A 13,191-nucleotide genomic window follows, 5' to 3' on the forward strand; every position below is an offset into this window, starting at 1 on the left:
TGTTGCCGCTTGCCTACGAGATTTCTTGCGATCCATTTAACTGGATGCTGATTCTCAGACTGTTCAGGAGTCCATCCTGACCCTTGAGTTTGATACTTTATAGATCGCCAGATTTACAGACCTTAGAGGTGCACTTCTCCTTGGAGGAGGCAGTTAGGGTTCTCTCCAAGATTGGATCTTTTCATCGTTCATTGTGGAGAACCCTGGCCTGGTCCTCGTCTCTCTGTGGATGGGTGTGGACGGTTCGGTTCTCACTTGAAGTTGTGGTCCCGTGAGCCCTCTTAGCTGGGGCTGGGGCTCTGCGAGAGATGTCTTTGTGGCTCAGGCTTTAGGCCTTTCTGACGGGCCTCTACCTGTCTCCTGGTGCATTCACAATGTTCCTGTAGACTCCAGGTGCTTTTCAACTCAGGCGATGTGGCCGAGGGGTCTCACCTGTCAGGGTGCCAGGTATCAGACTGAGACGAGAAGTGCAAAAATAATCGCACCTTTATTAATAGCAAAAAATAATAAAAAGTCCAGGAATCAAAACCAGAGCTGGTAGTCAGACGAGCCGAGTCAGGAGCCAAAGCGAGTAGTCTGACAAGCCGGAATCAGTAACAAGGAGAACAGCAGTGCCAGGAACAAGCCAGGGATCAGAAACCAGGAGGGACGTCAGAGAGCCAGGTAATACACAGGAGCTCTCACAAACAGGTCTGAGACAAAGCAAGGGCAAAGCATACTGAACAGAGGCCCTTTAAATAATAAGTGATGACATCACAATTCTGAGACTGCATCCTGTCTCACACGGATGATGTACACCAGTCTGGCCATAAAAGGAAGTGCAGGAAATGAGCAGCATCACACAGTATGCACCAGAGTCAGCAAGAGAGGCGAGTGGCTAACAAAACAGGAAGAAAACCCTGACATCGCCTCTATGGTAGGTTTTTTTTCCCCGTTGTTCATTCCCTTCTCTTTCAGAGTAGGGTTTGGGTTTTTTCGGGTTCGGAATTACCTTAGTATCGTGGAGTCCTGGGGGGCCTTGGTCCTGCGTTGCAGGGTTTTTTTCTCTTCCTGTGTTTCAGGTTCCTGGGAGGGAAGCTGTGTTGCAGTGTCTGGTTCTTCTGTTCCTGCAATAGGAGACTGAGGGTTTTGCTCCCATGGGGGTTTCTACTACGTGTATCCAATATATGGATGCTTAGACTTTTGGGGGACTTCCCTTGGGAAGTGTGCCCCTTTTTTGTCCACGACTGCGTGTAGGGGGTCTCATACCAGAGCACAATGTTTCTTTGACTCACAATAGCATACCGTTTGTAGCAGCGGTCTAACAGGGGATTTTGTTCCTCGTTGATCCTCTTCTCTCCTGTAGTCTGGGACTCTTGTCTTCGGTCTTTTGACTAGCATTTGGGCTTGGACCGTTATCCCGGAGGGAAAGTTAGGGATCGGTTACTCTACACAGTGTTGACCTTTTCTGCTGTTGGCCCTTCCTTGAGGGAGGACTTTGTTTTCTCCTTTCTACCGGCGTCAGGTGCCGGGAGGGGGTGCTTCTTGGAGCCGCTATTCGGTGGGCTGTAGGCCCTTGGTGGTTTACAGTTGGAACCATCCACAGCGATTTGCATAGTGAGGGTATATCCAGTTACAGCTACTTGCTTTTGTCTGGCTGCTAACTAATTTGACGCACCTTTAGGAGGTTTTGAGTTAGTGATAGGGTCAGCCTTCCTTTTAGAGGCTGATCTTTGAGCGTTCCTGTTCAGAAGGTTTTAGCTTCTCTGCGAGAGGTCTGTCTAGCTGCTGGGATATTTATCCTGTTCCTGCTGTCTCCGCCTATCTAGCCTCCAGATCTAGATATGTTATGGAGCATCGGGGGACTCAGGAATTTCCTGGAGTACCTTAGGGTATGGTATGGGATTGGGGGACATGAGGGGTTCCTCGAGTTCTTTTGAGGACATGTTCCCTGTGTATGGATCCTTCTTTGTGGGTCCTTGTGTTCTAGGGAGTTTGTCTCCCTGGGCGTTGCCTTTGTAAAGACATCCATGGGTTGCTTTTAGGTGTTGAATGGGAAAAGTTCCTTTGGATTTCCTGTTCTCAGGTTCTCTTTTGGGGGGCTGATGCGGTCCTTATTTTTAGCTGGGTACCTTCTTGGGTGTCGTGTCCTGTGGGGCAGACGCTTCGGAGGTTGTTTGGACTTGACGGACTCTAGGTCTGAGTGGTCTCTAGTTTGACTTTGACAGTGGTGTAACTGATGTGCAGTTACCTGGGCTCGGGTTTTTCTCTGCGTCATTTGTACTTATTTTTTTTTTTCTTTGGGTGTTGAGTAATTCAGGCTGTGGTGCCTTTCGAAGGGGCCGCTTTTGGACCCACCTGTTATTGCATTCACTGTCCTCTAGCTTGGGTATTTTTTACCCAAAAATAATGAATGCAGCTGTGGACTCTTCCCTTTTAAGAAGAAAAACATAAATTATGCTTACCTGATAATTTCATTTTCTTCTGAAGGAAAGAGTCCACAGCTCCCGTCAGTATTTTTATCTCTATGAGGCGGTTGTAAATTTTTCGTTCTTCTGGCACCTTTTTCACTCTATTTCTCATATTGTTCCTTGTTCCCTCGGCAGAATGACTGGGGGATGAGGGAAGTGGGGGAGGTATTTAAGGCTTTGGCTGGGGTGTATTTGCCTCCTCATGGTGGCTAGGTTATGAATTTCCCAAAAGTAATGAATGCAGCTGTGGACTCTCCCCGTCAGAAGAAAAAATTATCTGGTAAGCATAATTTGTTATACCCATTTTATATGTAGAATGATGCATAGTATTATTATTATTGTTTAAAATCGTATTTCTCAACTCCAGTCCTCAGAACCCTTAACAGGCCAGATATTCATTATATCTTAAAGGGACACTGAACCCAATTTTTTTCTTTTGTGATTCAGATAGAGCAGCAATTTTAAGCAACTTTCTAATGTACTCCTATTATCACATTTTCTTTATTCTCTTGGTATGTTTATTTGAAAAGCAATAATGTAAGTTTAGATGCCGGCCCATTTTTGGTAAACAACCTGGGTTGTCCTTGCTGATTGGACAGCACCAATAAACAAGTGCTGTCCATGGTTCTGAACCAACACTTTGCTGGCTCCTTAGCATAGATGCCTTCTTTTTCAAATAAAGATAGCAAGAGAATGACGAAAAATTGATAATAGACGTAAATTAGAAAGTTGCTTAAAATTGCTGCTATATCTGAATCCCGAAAGAAAAATGTGGGTTCAGTGTCCCTTTAACTAGAGACAGGTGAAATAATCATCTGATCAGTAACCATGGTTACTAACCTGCTCTCACCCTTCAGATGATTGTCACATGTGCTCTAGTTAAGATAGAATGAATATCTGGCCTGTGAAGGGTCCTGGAGACTGGAGTTGAAACACAGCTTTAAAGGGATGTGAAACCCAAAAAAATATTTAGTGATTCAGACGGAGTATGCAATTTATAAAAAAGTTTTCAATTTATTTATATTATCAATTTTTTTTCATTCCCACTGTATTCTCTGCTGAACAGGTACCTAGCTAGGTGTCTAGAGCACTATATGGCAGGAAATAGTGCTGCCATATAGTGCTCTTGCTAATGAATAACAAAACTGCTGCCATAAAGTGCTCCAGACACGTGCACGCTTTGTAGTCCGCCTTATTCATTTTGTGTTAACGCACCCAAAAGTACATATTGTAATGATAGCCGCACGGTGATATCCTGTAAATGGCTGTTTTGTTTAAATTTGTAGTGAACAATGATGTTATTTTGTTTGGGCTTTCAATAAAGTTTGGAAAAAAAAAATGATGCCATATAGTGATGAAGACGCGTGCACAGGTCAGAGCCATCCTCATTATGCTCCTCCGCAACGGATAGCAAGAGAATGAAGTAAATTTGATAGAGTATGCAATTAAAAAAAAAAATCTAAATTACTTCTATCTTAATTATTAACATTTCAATTTAACTTCCATGTCCCTTAAAGGGATATTAAACATTATGAGATTGTAGTATTAAAATCTGTGTAGTTAAGAACAAAAAAAACAACAACTTTGCAATATACTTTCATTATTTATGTGTCCCCTTTTCCTGTAAATTAACTCCAAAAAGTGGTTTGTTTTCTAAATTTCTTTAAAGTAATGGGAACCTCCATGTTTGAACTTAAGATTCTTTTAATTATCTCACTCTTCTGCTGAGAACAATTTGTGACAGAAATAAAACTGGCAATAAAAGAGGCCGTCCATGCAAGGTTGTGTGTAACATCAGATTATTTGCCTTGTGCGGCATCCGGCCCGTGCTACACCACCACGTCTAGATGTTCTGTTTCGGATTAAAGGATATTTATCACGCATGGTCACAGCTATGCAAGGGAAACGCTAACAACATGATTTTGACATGGCCAAATCATCTATTTTTTATCTGTTTTCCGCAAAGCTGGTGACTGCAGTGTGCATCTCTGGTTGCACCTATCAGTGGGCAGACATGCATAAGATATTACCTCCTAGGTGCACTGTGCAGATGCTCCTGTTATTAGTGTCTCTATGTAGTCTCAGCACAGCTTAAAGGAATATTTTCCCCTTTAAAGTGTTCTCAATTAATAATTTTACCTGCTGGAGTATGTTTAATTATTTGCTTACAGCTTGTTTGCCTTTATTTTGTTATTTGAAATAGCTGCTTTTGCCTGTGTAAACCACCATCTACACTGAAAATATGAATAACAAACAAATTATCTGTAGAAAAGCTATGTAAACAGAATGCAATGGCATTGATTAAAGGGATAGTAAAGTCCAAATTAAACTTTCATGATTCAGACAGGGCATGTCATTTTAAGCAACTTTCTAATTTACTTTTATCAGCAATTTGGCTTTGTTCTCTTGGTATTCTTAGTTGAAAGCTAAACCGAGGTAGGCTCAAATGCTAATTTCTAAACACTTGAAGGCCGCCTCTCATCTGAATGCATTTCACAGATTTTCACAGCTTAGGGGGCATTAGTTCATGTTTCATATAAATAACATTGTGCTCATGCACATGGAGCTATTTAAGAGTCAGCACTAATTAAATGCAGGTCTGTCAAAATATCTAAGATAAGGGGGCAGTCTGCAGAGACTTAGAAACAAGGTAATTACAGAGGTAAAAAGTATATTTCTATAAGTGTTGTTTATGCAAAACTGGGGAATAGTAGATAAAGGGATTATCTATCTTTTTTTTTTAAACAATAACTTTTTGGGTATTTACTGTCCCTTTAATCTCACAAGGGTGGTAGGAGGGAAGCAGGGATTTTTGCATCTTAAATAGCTGGTTGTGCCCAACTATAATTATCTATGTCTAAACATAGTTAAGTATTGTAATGATAACATTAGCAGGTTTGCAAGAACAATTTCCCCGTACATTTAGGTATTTGAAGCAAACACATTTTGTTCCCATGTTTAATACGTTCCTACACATAGCTGTTCTAATGAACTTTTGAATTCTTTCTTTCCGATTTGCCTCCTTAGCATATGAATCGTCCTTTTCACTGTAGCGTTTTTATGGCAGTTCCACGCTGACTTCTTTAATCCTGCAATTCTCAGAGCGCACATCTAGCGTTTCACTTGGCAGATAGCCGAGTGTGCCTATAAATTCTCTTCTAAAAAGAGCAATTAAGCAAAGAATTATGCTTAATCAATTCACAAGTGAGCTGATATTTAAGAGTCCTAGTGTGAAAAAAGTCTATAGTGACACACAAAAAGCAAAACTGAGAATATGTGCTATAGTTTTTGTGGCCCCAAGATAAAGAGGAACTAAAATGTGTTTTGGTGAATTTTAGTGATGAACAAACATGAACAGAGGAGAGTATACCCTGCAACCGTACCTAAATCAGGCTTGGTGCCACTGGACGTTTTTAGGAAATATATTATTTGTATGTATCTATAAATGTATATGCAGCTCTTAAAGGGACACAACTAATCTGTGTCCCTTAAAGCTTCCAAAATGCTGAGCCCCCCATATGTTAGCTAGTTGGCCATCACTACCATTTACAATTAAAGCCTATACCTTTTAGAATAGATTGTCTCTTTAAAAAAGTATGAGACATTCTTTTCTCACCATATGACATTGCTCCTTTGTCTATAGATTTTCAGTCAAATCAAATGTCAGAGATGTATTCGACCAATCCCATCAATATCTCTCTCTTCCCTATAAATTTGAACTAATAAATGGACATAAGTGCTGTATTGTTATTGCACTATTATAACTAGGAGCCAGATTACAAAAACTTCATAAACTGGTCACAAAAACTCGCAGAGTGTGCCCTCAAGGTATACTCCTACAAAAGGTCTGTCCAAGGGCGATGTCTCCCATAGAATGTAATGGAGCTTGCTTAAAAGGGAAATTTTGCCCCCCCCCCGCTCTAACTTATCAGAGAGCAGGGGGGGGGGGCGCACTAAATTAAATCCTACAGCCAATGCAAATCACATTACTATGTATAAAATATCTTAGATATATACATGTTTTTTTCTATTAGGGTAATAAGTGTTTTTTGAGTATTTTGACAGTCTTACCACCTTTTAGTTTGCGAGAAAAAGCAACGAGAGCTGCAGGGGAAAATCTTTACAGAATACACCATAAGAAATGCAACCAGCAATTAGCATTTTCTACACAATTTGTTCAGTCCAAGCTTATTCCAACCTTAATAGACAACCCTGTACATGTTCTCTTTTATATATTTACTATGGGTGAATAACTTGGACACTAACGCAATATAATTTTTCCTTTAGAATCTTAACTTCACAGGGTTCCGAAAAATACTAAAGAAACATGACAAGATCTTGGACACTACACGAGGGGCAGACTGGCGCGTGGCTCATGTGGAAGTGGCACCGTTCTACACCTGCAAAAAAATAAATCAGCTGATCTCTGAAACAGAGGTACCTGTCTAGTTTTATACAGCGAGTGGGGCCGTATTACATAAACATAAGTAAATAGTATGCCGGTGCTGTACAGGTTAAAAAAAATAATCAGCTGATCTCTGAAACGGAGACACCCGACTGGTTTTATACAGCGAGTGGGGTTGTTATTCATAAACATAAGTCAATAGTATGCCAGTGCTCTACAGGTTAAAAAAAATCTGGTGATATCTGAAACGGAGGTACCTGTGTGGTTTTATACAGCGAGTGGGGCTGTAATACATAAACAGACATAAGTCAATGGGTTGCTGGCCCTGTAAAGTTTAAAAAAATATAACACAAGATTCTTAAAGGGATATGAAAGTCAAATATAAACGTTCATGGTTCAGAAGGAGCATACAATTTTTAAAAAACCTTTCAATGTCCTGCCCCTGAGCATACCTAGGTATGCTGTTCAACAAAGCATACCCAGGTAGGCTCAGGAGCGGTAGTGCTAGCTGTTGAGTGTAGCAAGGAAATAAACTGCTCACAATAACAATGGGCTTTAATAAGATGTTTAATCTAGAAATCATTATAGATGCATTTATTTAATACCATCATATTGATATATAAAGGGATAGGGAAGTAAAATTAAACTTGCATGAGAGAGTATGTACATATCCTACACTACTGGTAGCTATCTGGTAATTGGTGACTACACACATTTGTCTCTTGTCATTGGCTCACTAGAAGTGTTAAGCTAGCTCCCAGTAGTGCATTGTTTCTTTGGTGCTGACTTTTATGTGTTTAACCTTTTTGCATGGGTTATATAAAGTTATAAACAAAGAAAAGCGACACATCAGAGTATTTCTTTTTTATGTTTTTATTTTCCTGCAAGCCTTTTTGTTTAATTAAACTCTAGAGATCAGCACATCCCAGTGCCAGAGCTGAACTTACAAATCCATTTGTAAGTGCAGCCTCAGATTGCCTGAAAGGGACGTTTTACAGTTAAATAAACTCACTCTGAAGATAACATTTTATTTTTATTGCACCCTTCTATGCGTCTTGTCTGAAGGAGCACGTTACAGGATGTTACAGTTCTGTAAGCGTTTTCTCTGTGTGTGTGAGGCAGTGGGGTATGAACATTACAAACACACAGACTAATTTTTTTTTGAGCCGCCAAATGACAATAGAATGGCAAGAAAATCCCAGATCTTTAAAGTCCATATTTGTATTTCTCTGCCTTTGTTTTCAGCATTAGCTTTGCAGCTTGTTTAGGAATTATTTCATATGAGAAGAAAAAACAAATCCCGTACTAAATGAAATTCAGTAGTTTATTGGATCTGAGCCATAAGGTGGGAAGGTGTGCTCCCTAAGACCTGACGCGTTTCGCACATGTATATCAGCTTCATCAGAGATAATTTCCTATCCTACTAGGAGGCCTTAAGTATCGTGCAGGAACCAATGGGGATAAAGATTCCACAAGTTGTGATTATGCATGTGTACTGTACACTTTCATTGTAAGCTTTTGCACTTGTTACGTTGATGCATTGATATGTTATATAAAGGCTAGTAGGATATTGGAATGGCAGATGAGAATTATTTCTACTTCAGTCCAGTTTCAGATGCCGAGCCATTTCCATTTCTGTCTAAATTGTGTGTTCTGAAACCCCACATTTCTCTTTTATGATTCTGATAGAGCAAACACTTTTAAACAACTTCATAGTTTACCTCTATTCCGCTTCCTTCTCTTGGTATCCTTTGTTGAAAAGCATACCTAGGTAGGCTAAGGAGCAGCAATGCAATACTGGGAGCTAGCTGCTGATTGGTGAGTACACGTATATGCCTCTTGTCATTGGCTCACCTAATGTGTTTAGCTAGCTCCTGCTTCAGCAAAGGATAACAAATGATCTAAATATATTTGATAATAGAAGTAAATTGGAAAGTTGTTTATAGAGGCTCAGGATCGTGCACGGTTCTTTAGCACTGTCAGCAGTGTTTGCAACTAGGGTTGCCGCCTCAGCCATGTTTTCCTGGACACCTATGAGTTACACATGCTGCAGGGTGTGCAGGGAGGAACATGTATTGTGTTTCTAAACCGCCCTAGTCATGTTCCTCCCTGCACACCCTGCAGCATGTGTAACTCATAAGTGTCCAGGAAAACATGGCTCAGGTGGCAACCCTGGTTGCAACAATGTTTGAAGCAATGTTCTACAGTGTGGCAAACACTGCTGCTATGAAGGGCTAAAGGCTTGTGCACACTCCTGAGCCTACCTAGGTTTACGCTTTAAAATACATGTATTAGCCCAGGACATACTCAATGTATGCTTCCTGGTAAAATATTTTATAAATAAATAATTAGTAAAAATGTTTCTAATAAAAGCTGTAGCTATTTCAAATGTGTATTTAAGTATGCACCGTGCACCAGCATTTTAAGCACAGCACTTGCTCAGAGAGCCTAAGGTGCTTGTATCATCTGGTAGTGACACCATTACTGACATGATACATGCCCCACTGGAGCTCTGAGCAGCTACAGTATTTAAAATGCTGGTTCACTGAGAATCTCTAGCTATGCTGCACGTGCAGTACTAATGCTAACACTAAAACAGCGATAACTTTTACTAGAAGCACTTGTGCCAATACATTTATATTACAAATATGTTTCTATTCAAAGATAGAATTCATTTATGTGCATTTAAATTTTGCCCAGAGTGTCCCTTTCACAAAGGATACCAAGATAACAAAGCAAACGTAATAATAGAGATAAATCGGAAAGTTGTTTTCACTGCATGCATGATATTTTAAATGGAGTTTAAAAGGACACTCAGGTTAAATTACATTTACAAGATTCAGATACAGCAGCAATTTTAAGCAAATTTCCAATTTACTTCCATTAAAAAAATGTGCACATTCTTTTATATTTACACTTTTTGAGTCACCAAATCCTACTGAGCATGTGCAAGAATTCAGACTATACGTATATGCATTTGTGATTGGCTGATTGCTATCACATGGTACAAGGGGAGTGGAAATATACATAAATTTAAAATTTGTTATAAAAAATCTACTACTCATTTGAAGTTCAGACTAAGTGCTATTGCATTGTCTTGTTATCTTGCATTTGTTGATTATGCAAATCTAATGTGTTGACTGGTCCTTTAATTTATCGTTTATAATGAAGATGCTCTTTAACTTTTTAACGTAGTGCTGAAATGCAAATACCCCGCGCTCCGGCCACCCACTTCAAAACAATTTTATTTTTTTGAGCTAACAGTTTGAAATATTCTCCAATCAGCGCTCTATCCATACAGCACTGTTGTTGTAGCTTGAGTGCAGATTGGAGAATATTTCAAACTGTTGGCTCAACAAAAATAACTGCTTTTGAAGTGGGCGGTTGGAGCACGTAGTATTTAAAGGGACAGTCTAGGCCAAAATAAACTTTCATGATTCAGATAGAGCATGTAATATTAAACAATTTTCCAATTTACTTTTATCACCAATTTTGCTTTGTTCTCTTGGTATTCTTAGTTGAAAGCTTAACCTAGGAGGTTCATATGCTAATTTCTTAGACCTTGAAGGCCACCTCTTTTCAGATTGCATTTTAACAGTTTTTCACCACTAGAGGGTGTTAGTTCACGTATTTCATATAGATAACACTGTGCTCGTGCACGTGACGTTACCTGGGAGCAGGCACTGATTGGCTAGACTGCAAGTCTGTCAAAACAACTGAAAAAGGGGCAGTTTGCAGAGGCTTAGATACAAGATAATCACAGAGGTTAAAAGTATATTAATATAACTGTGTTGGTTATGCCAAACTGGGAAATGGGTAATAAAGAGATTATCTATCTTTTTAAAACAATAAAAAATCTGGTGTAGACTGTCCCTTTAAATTAAAAACGTTAAAAAGTAAGATCTAGACAGAGCATCTTCATACAACTGATGAATTAATCTCCATCTAATATATCACTAACATTCCAGATCTGTTAAGACAAAGGGGAAAATTTACCATCACTTTAAAGTTTAATTGTTACTTTACTGTGTCCCTTTAATTTGCAGAGATTAAAGACACAGTTCTCAGATAACAGTGGTGCAAATACAGCATTTTATTATTTTCCCCTTTTAAAGGGTCAGTCTACACAAGAATTTTATTTTTTTAAAAGATAGATAATCCCTTTATTACCCATTCCCCAGTTTTGCATAACCAATAGTTATATTTATATATTTTTTACCTCTGTGACTACCTTGTATCTAAGCATCTTCTGACTGCCCCCTGATCACATGGCTATTTATTATCTATTGACTTGCATTTTAGCCAATTAGTGCAGTGTCTGCCACAAACCACGGCGTGAGCACAATGTTATCTATATGGCTCGAACGAACTAGCAGACTCTTGTTGTGAAAAGCTAATAAAAAAGCATGTGATTAAGAGGCTGTCTCTAGTGGCTTAGAAACAGGCAGAAATTTAGAGGTTTAAATGTTATAAAGTATATTAATATAACAATGTTGGTTGTGCAAAGCTGGGGAATGGGTAGTAAAGGCGTTATCTATCTTTTTAAACAATAACAATTTTGGTGTTGACTGTTCCTTTAAGTCTATTCAAAATGATTGCTTAGGTAGACGGTTGATCACACTAAAGTCAATGCCGTGATGCCTGTTTTTTTTTTTTTTATACATTTAAACAAAAGCAGAGCCTGTTGCATTTAATAACGTTCCAAATCCATCCTGTGATTTTTGGCTAATGTTAGGAATTTGAAATAGTTCTCCTCTAGTTTACAGAGACGCACTCAGCAGTTTATGGTGCAAAGAACACAAAGGGATTTCATTAAGCAAATAAAATCTCATGTTTTTTTTAGTAAAGCATATTTGGATATTTGTAAATGATATACGATATCTCCAACTGAACTGACTTAAAGGGACAGTCTAGTCAAAATTAAACTTTCCTGATTCAGATAGGGCATGCAGTTTTAAACAACTTTCCAATTTTACTTTTATCATCAAATTGGCTTTGTTCTCTTGGTATTCTTTGTTTAAAGCTAAACCTAGGTAGGCTCATGCTAATTTCGAAATCCTTGAAGGCCGCCTCCTATCGCAGTGCATTTTGACATTTGTCACAGCTAGACAGCACTAGTTCATGTGTGCCATATAGATCACGTGGAGTTATTTGTGAGTCAGCACTGATTGGCTTTAATGAAAGTGTCAAAAAAACTCAAATAAGGGGCAGTCTGCAGAGGTTTAAAAGGTAAGGTCACAGAGGTAAAAAGTATATTAATATAACACTGTTGGTTGTGAAAACTTGGGAATGTGTAATAAAGGGATTATCTATATTTTTAAACAATACAAAGTCTGGAGTAGCCTGTCCCTTTAATTGCTGCATGCTGAGCATTACATATATGTCTGACTAAATGCTGTTTATCAGTCAATATTCATTCGCTCTTTACCTGGCGTTCTCTGACAACTTTTAGTCTCATGCAGTGCTCTGAAAGAAAATGTACGTTAAAAATAGAAGCACTCGCAGAATCCTATTACCTGTCCCCTAGATATGAAAAACCTATACATTATTAATAGTTCTATGCAAATAAATTATGAACAAGTTATATGACCGGTAGCATTGCAAATGCATCAGAGGAATAGACTAAAAATCAGGTAATGATTAAATTGTATGAGTTTACAAAAAAGTGATGTAATATCCATTCGCTATAGTATTTACACAATTCTATGTGATATGTATAGCAGCGTTGTCTTAACGCTTGTTTTTCACATTAACGTTATACATTTTAAAGTTTTTAGGTTCATGTTAGCAAACAACTATACTTAAAGGGACAGTAAACACCAAAAATGTTATTGTTTAAAAAGATACATAATCCCTGTATTTACCATTCCCCAGTTTTGCATAACCAACACTGTTATAGAAATATACTTTACCTCTGTAATTACCTTGTGTCTAAGCTTCTGCAGACTTCCCCCTTATCTCAGTGCTTTTGACAGACTTGTATTTTATCCAATCGGTGCTGACTCTTAAATAATTCCACGTGCGTGAGCACAGTTATTTATATGAAAAACAAACTGCATATGAGATAAGAGGCGGCCTTCAAGGGCTTAGGAATTAACATATGAGCCTACCTAGGTTTAGCTTTCAACTACAAATACCAAGAGTACAAAGCAAATTTGATGATAAAAGTAAAGTAGAAAGTTGTTTAAAATTACATGACCTATCTGAATCATAAAAGTTTAATGTGGACTTTACTATCCCTTTAAAGGCAAAAAAAATAGAAGTACTGTGGCTAATTATATAATTGTGAAATCTTTCTGTAGCTTAAGGGACATGAAACACAAATATTTCATGATT

At 38.5% G+C, this 13,191-nt stretch overlaps 1 protein-coding gene across 1 annotated transcript in view; it reads left to right on the forward strand.

Annotated features, from left to right (window-relative positions):
• Window positions 1-13,191, forward strand: part of XPR1 (xenotropic and polytropic retrovirus receptor 1) — a 307,783-nt gene that overhangs the window by 222,314 nt on the left and 72,278 nt on the right. The window contains exon 5 of the mRNA XM_053693944.1: window positions 6,738-6,887. Within this exon, the coding sequence (XP_053549919.1) occupies window positions 6,738-6,887 (150 nt within the window). The remainder of the gene's footprint in view (window positions 1-6,737; window positions 6,888-13,191) is intronic.

Source organism: Bombina bombina, chromosome 10 (assembly GCF_027579735.1).
Source record: "Bombina bombina isolate aBomBom1 chromosome 10, aBomBom1.pri, whole genome shotgun sequence".
In the NCBI taxonomy this organism is placed as follows: domain Eukaryota; kingdom Metazoa; phylum Chordata; class Amphibia; order Anura; family Bombinatoridae; genus Bombina; species Bombina bombina.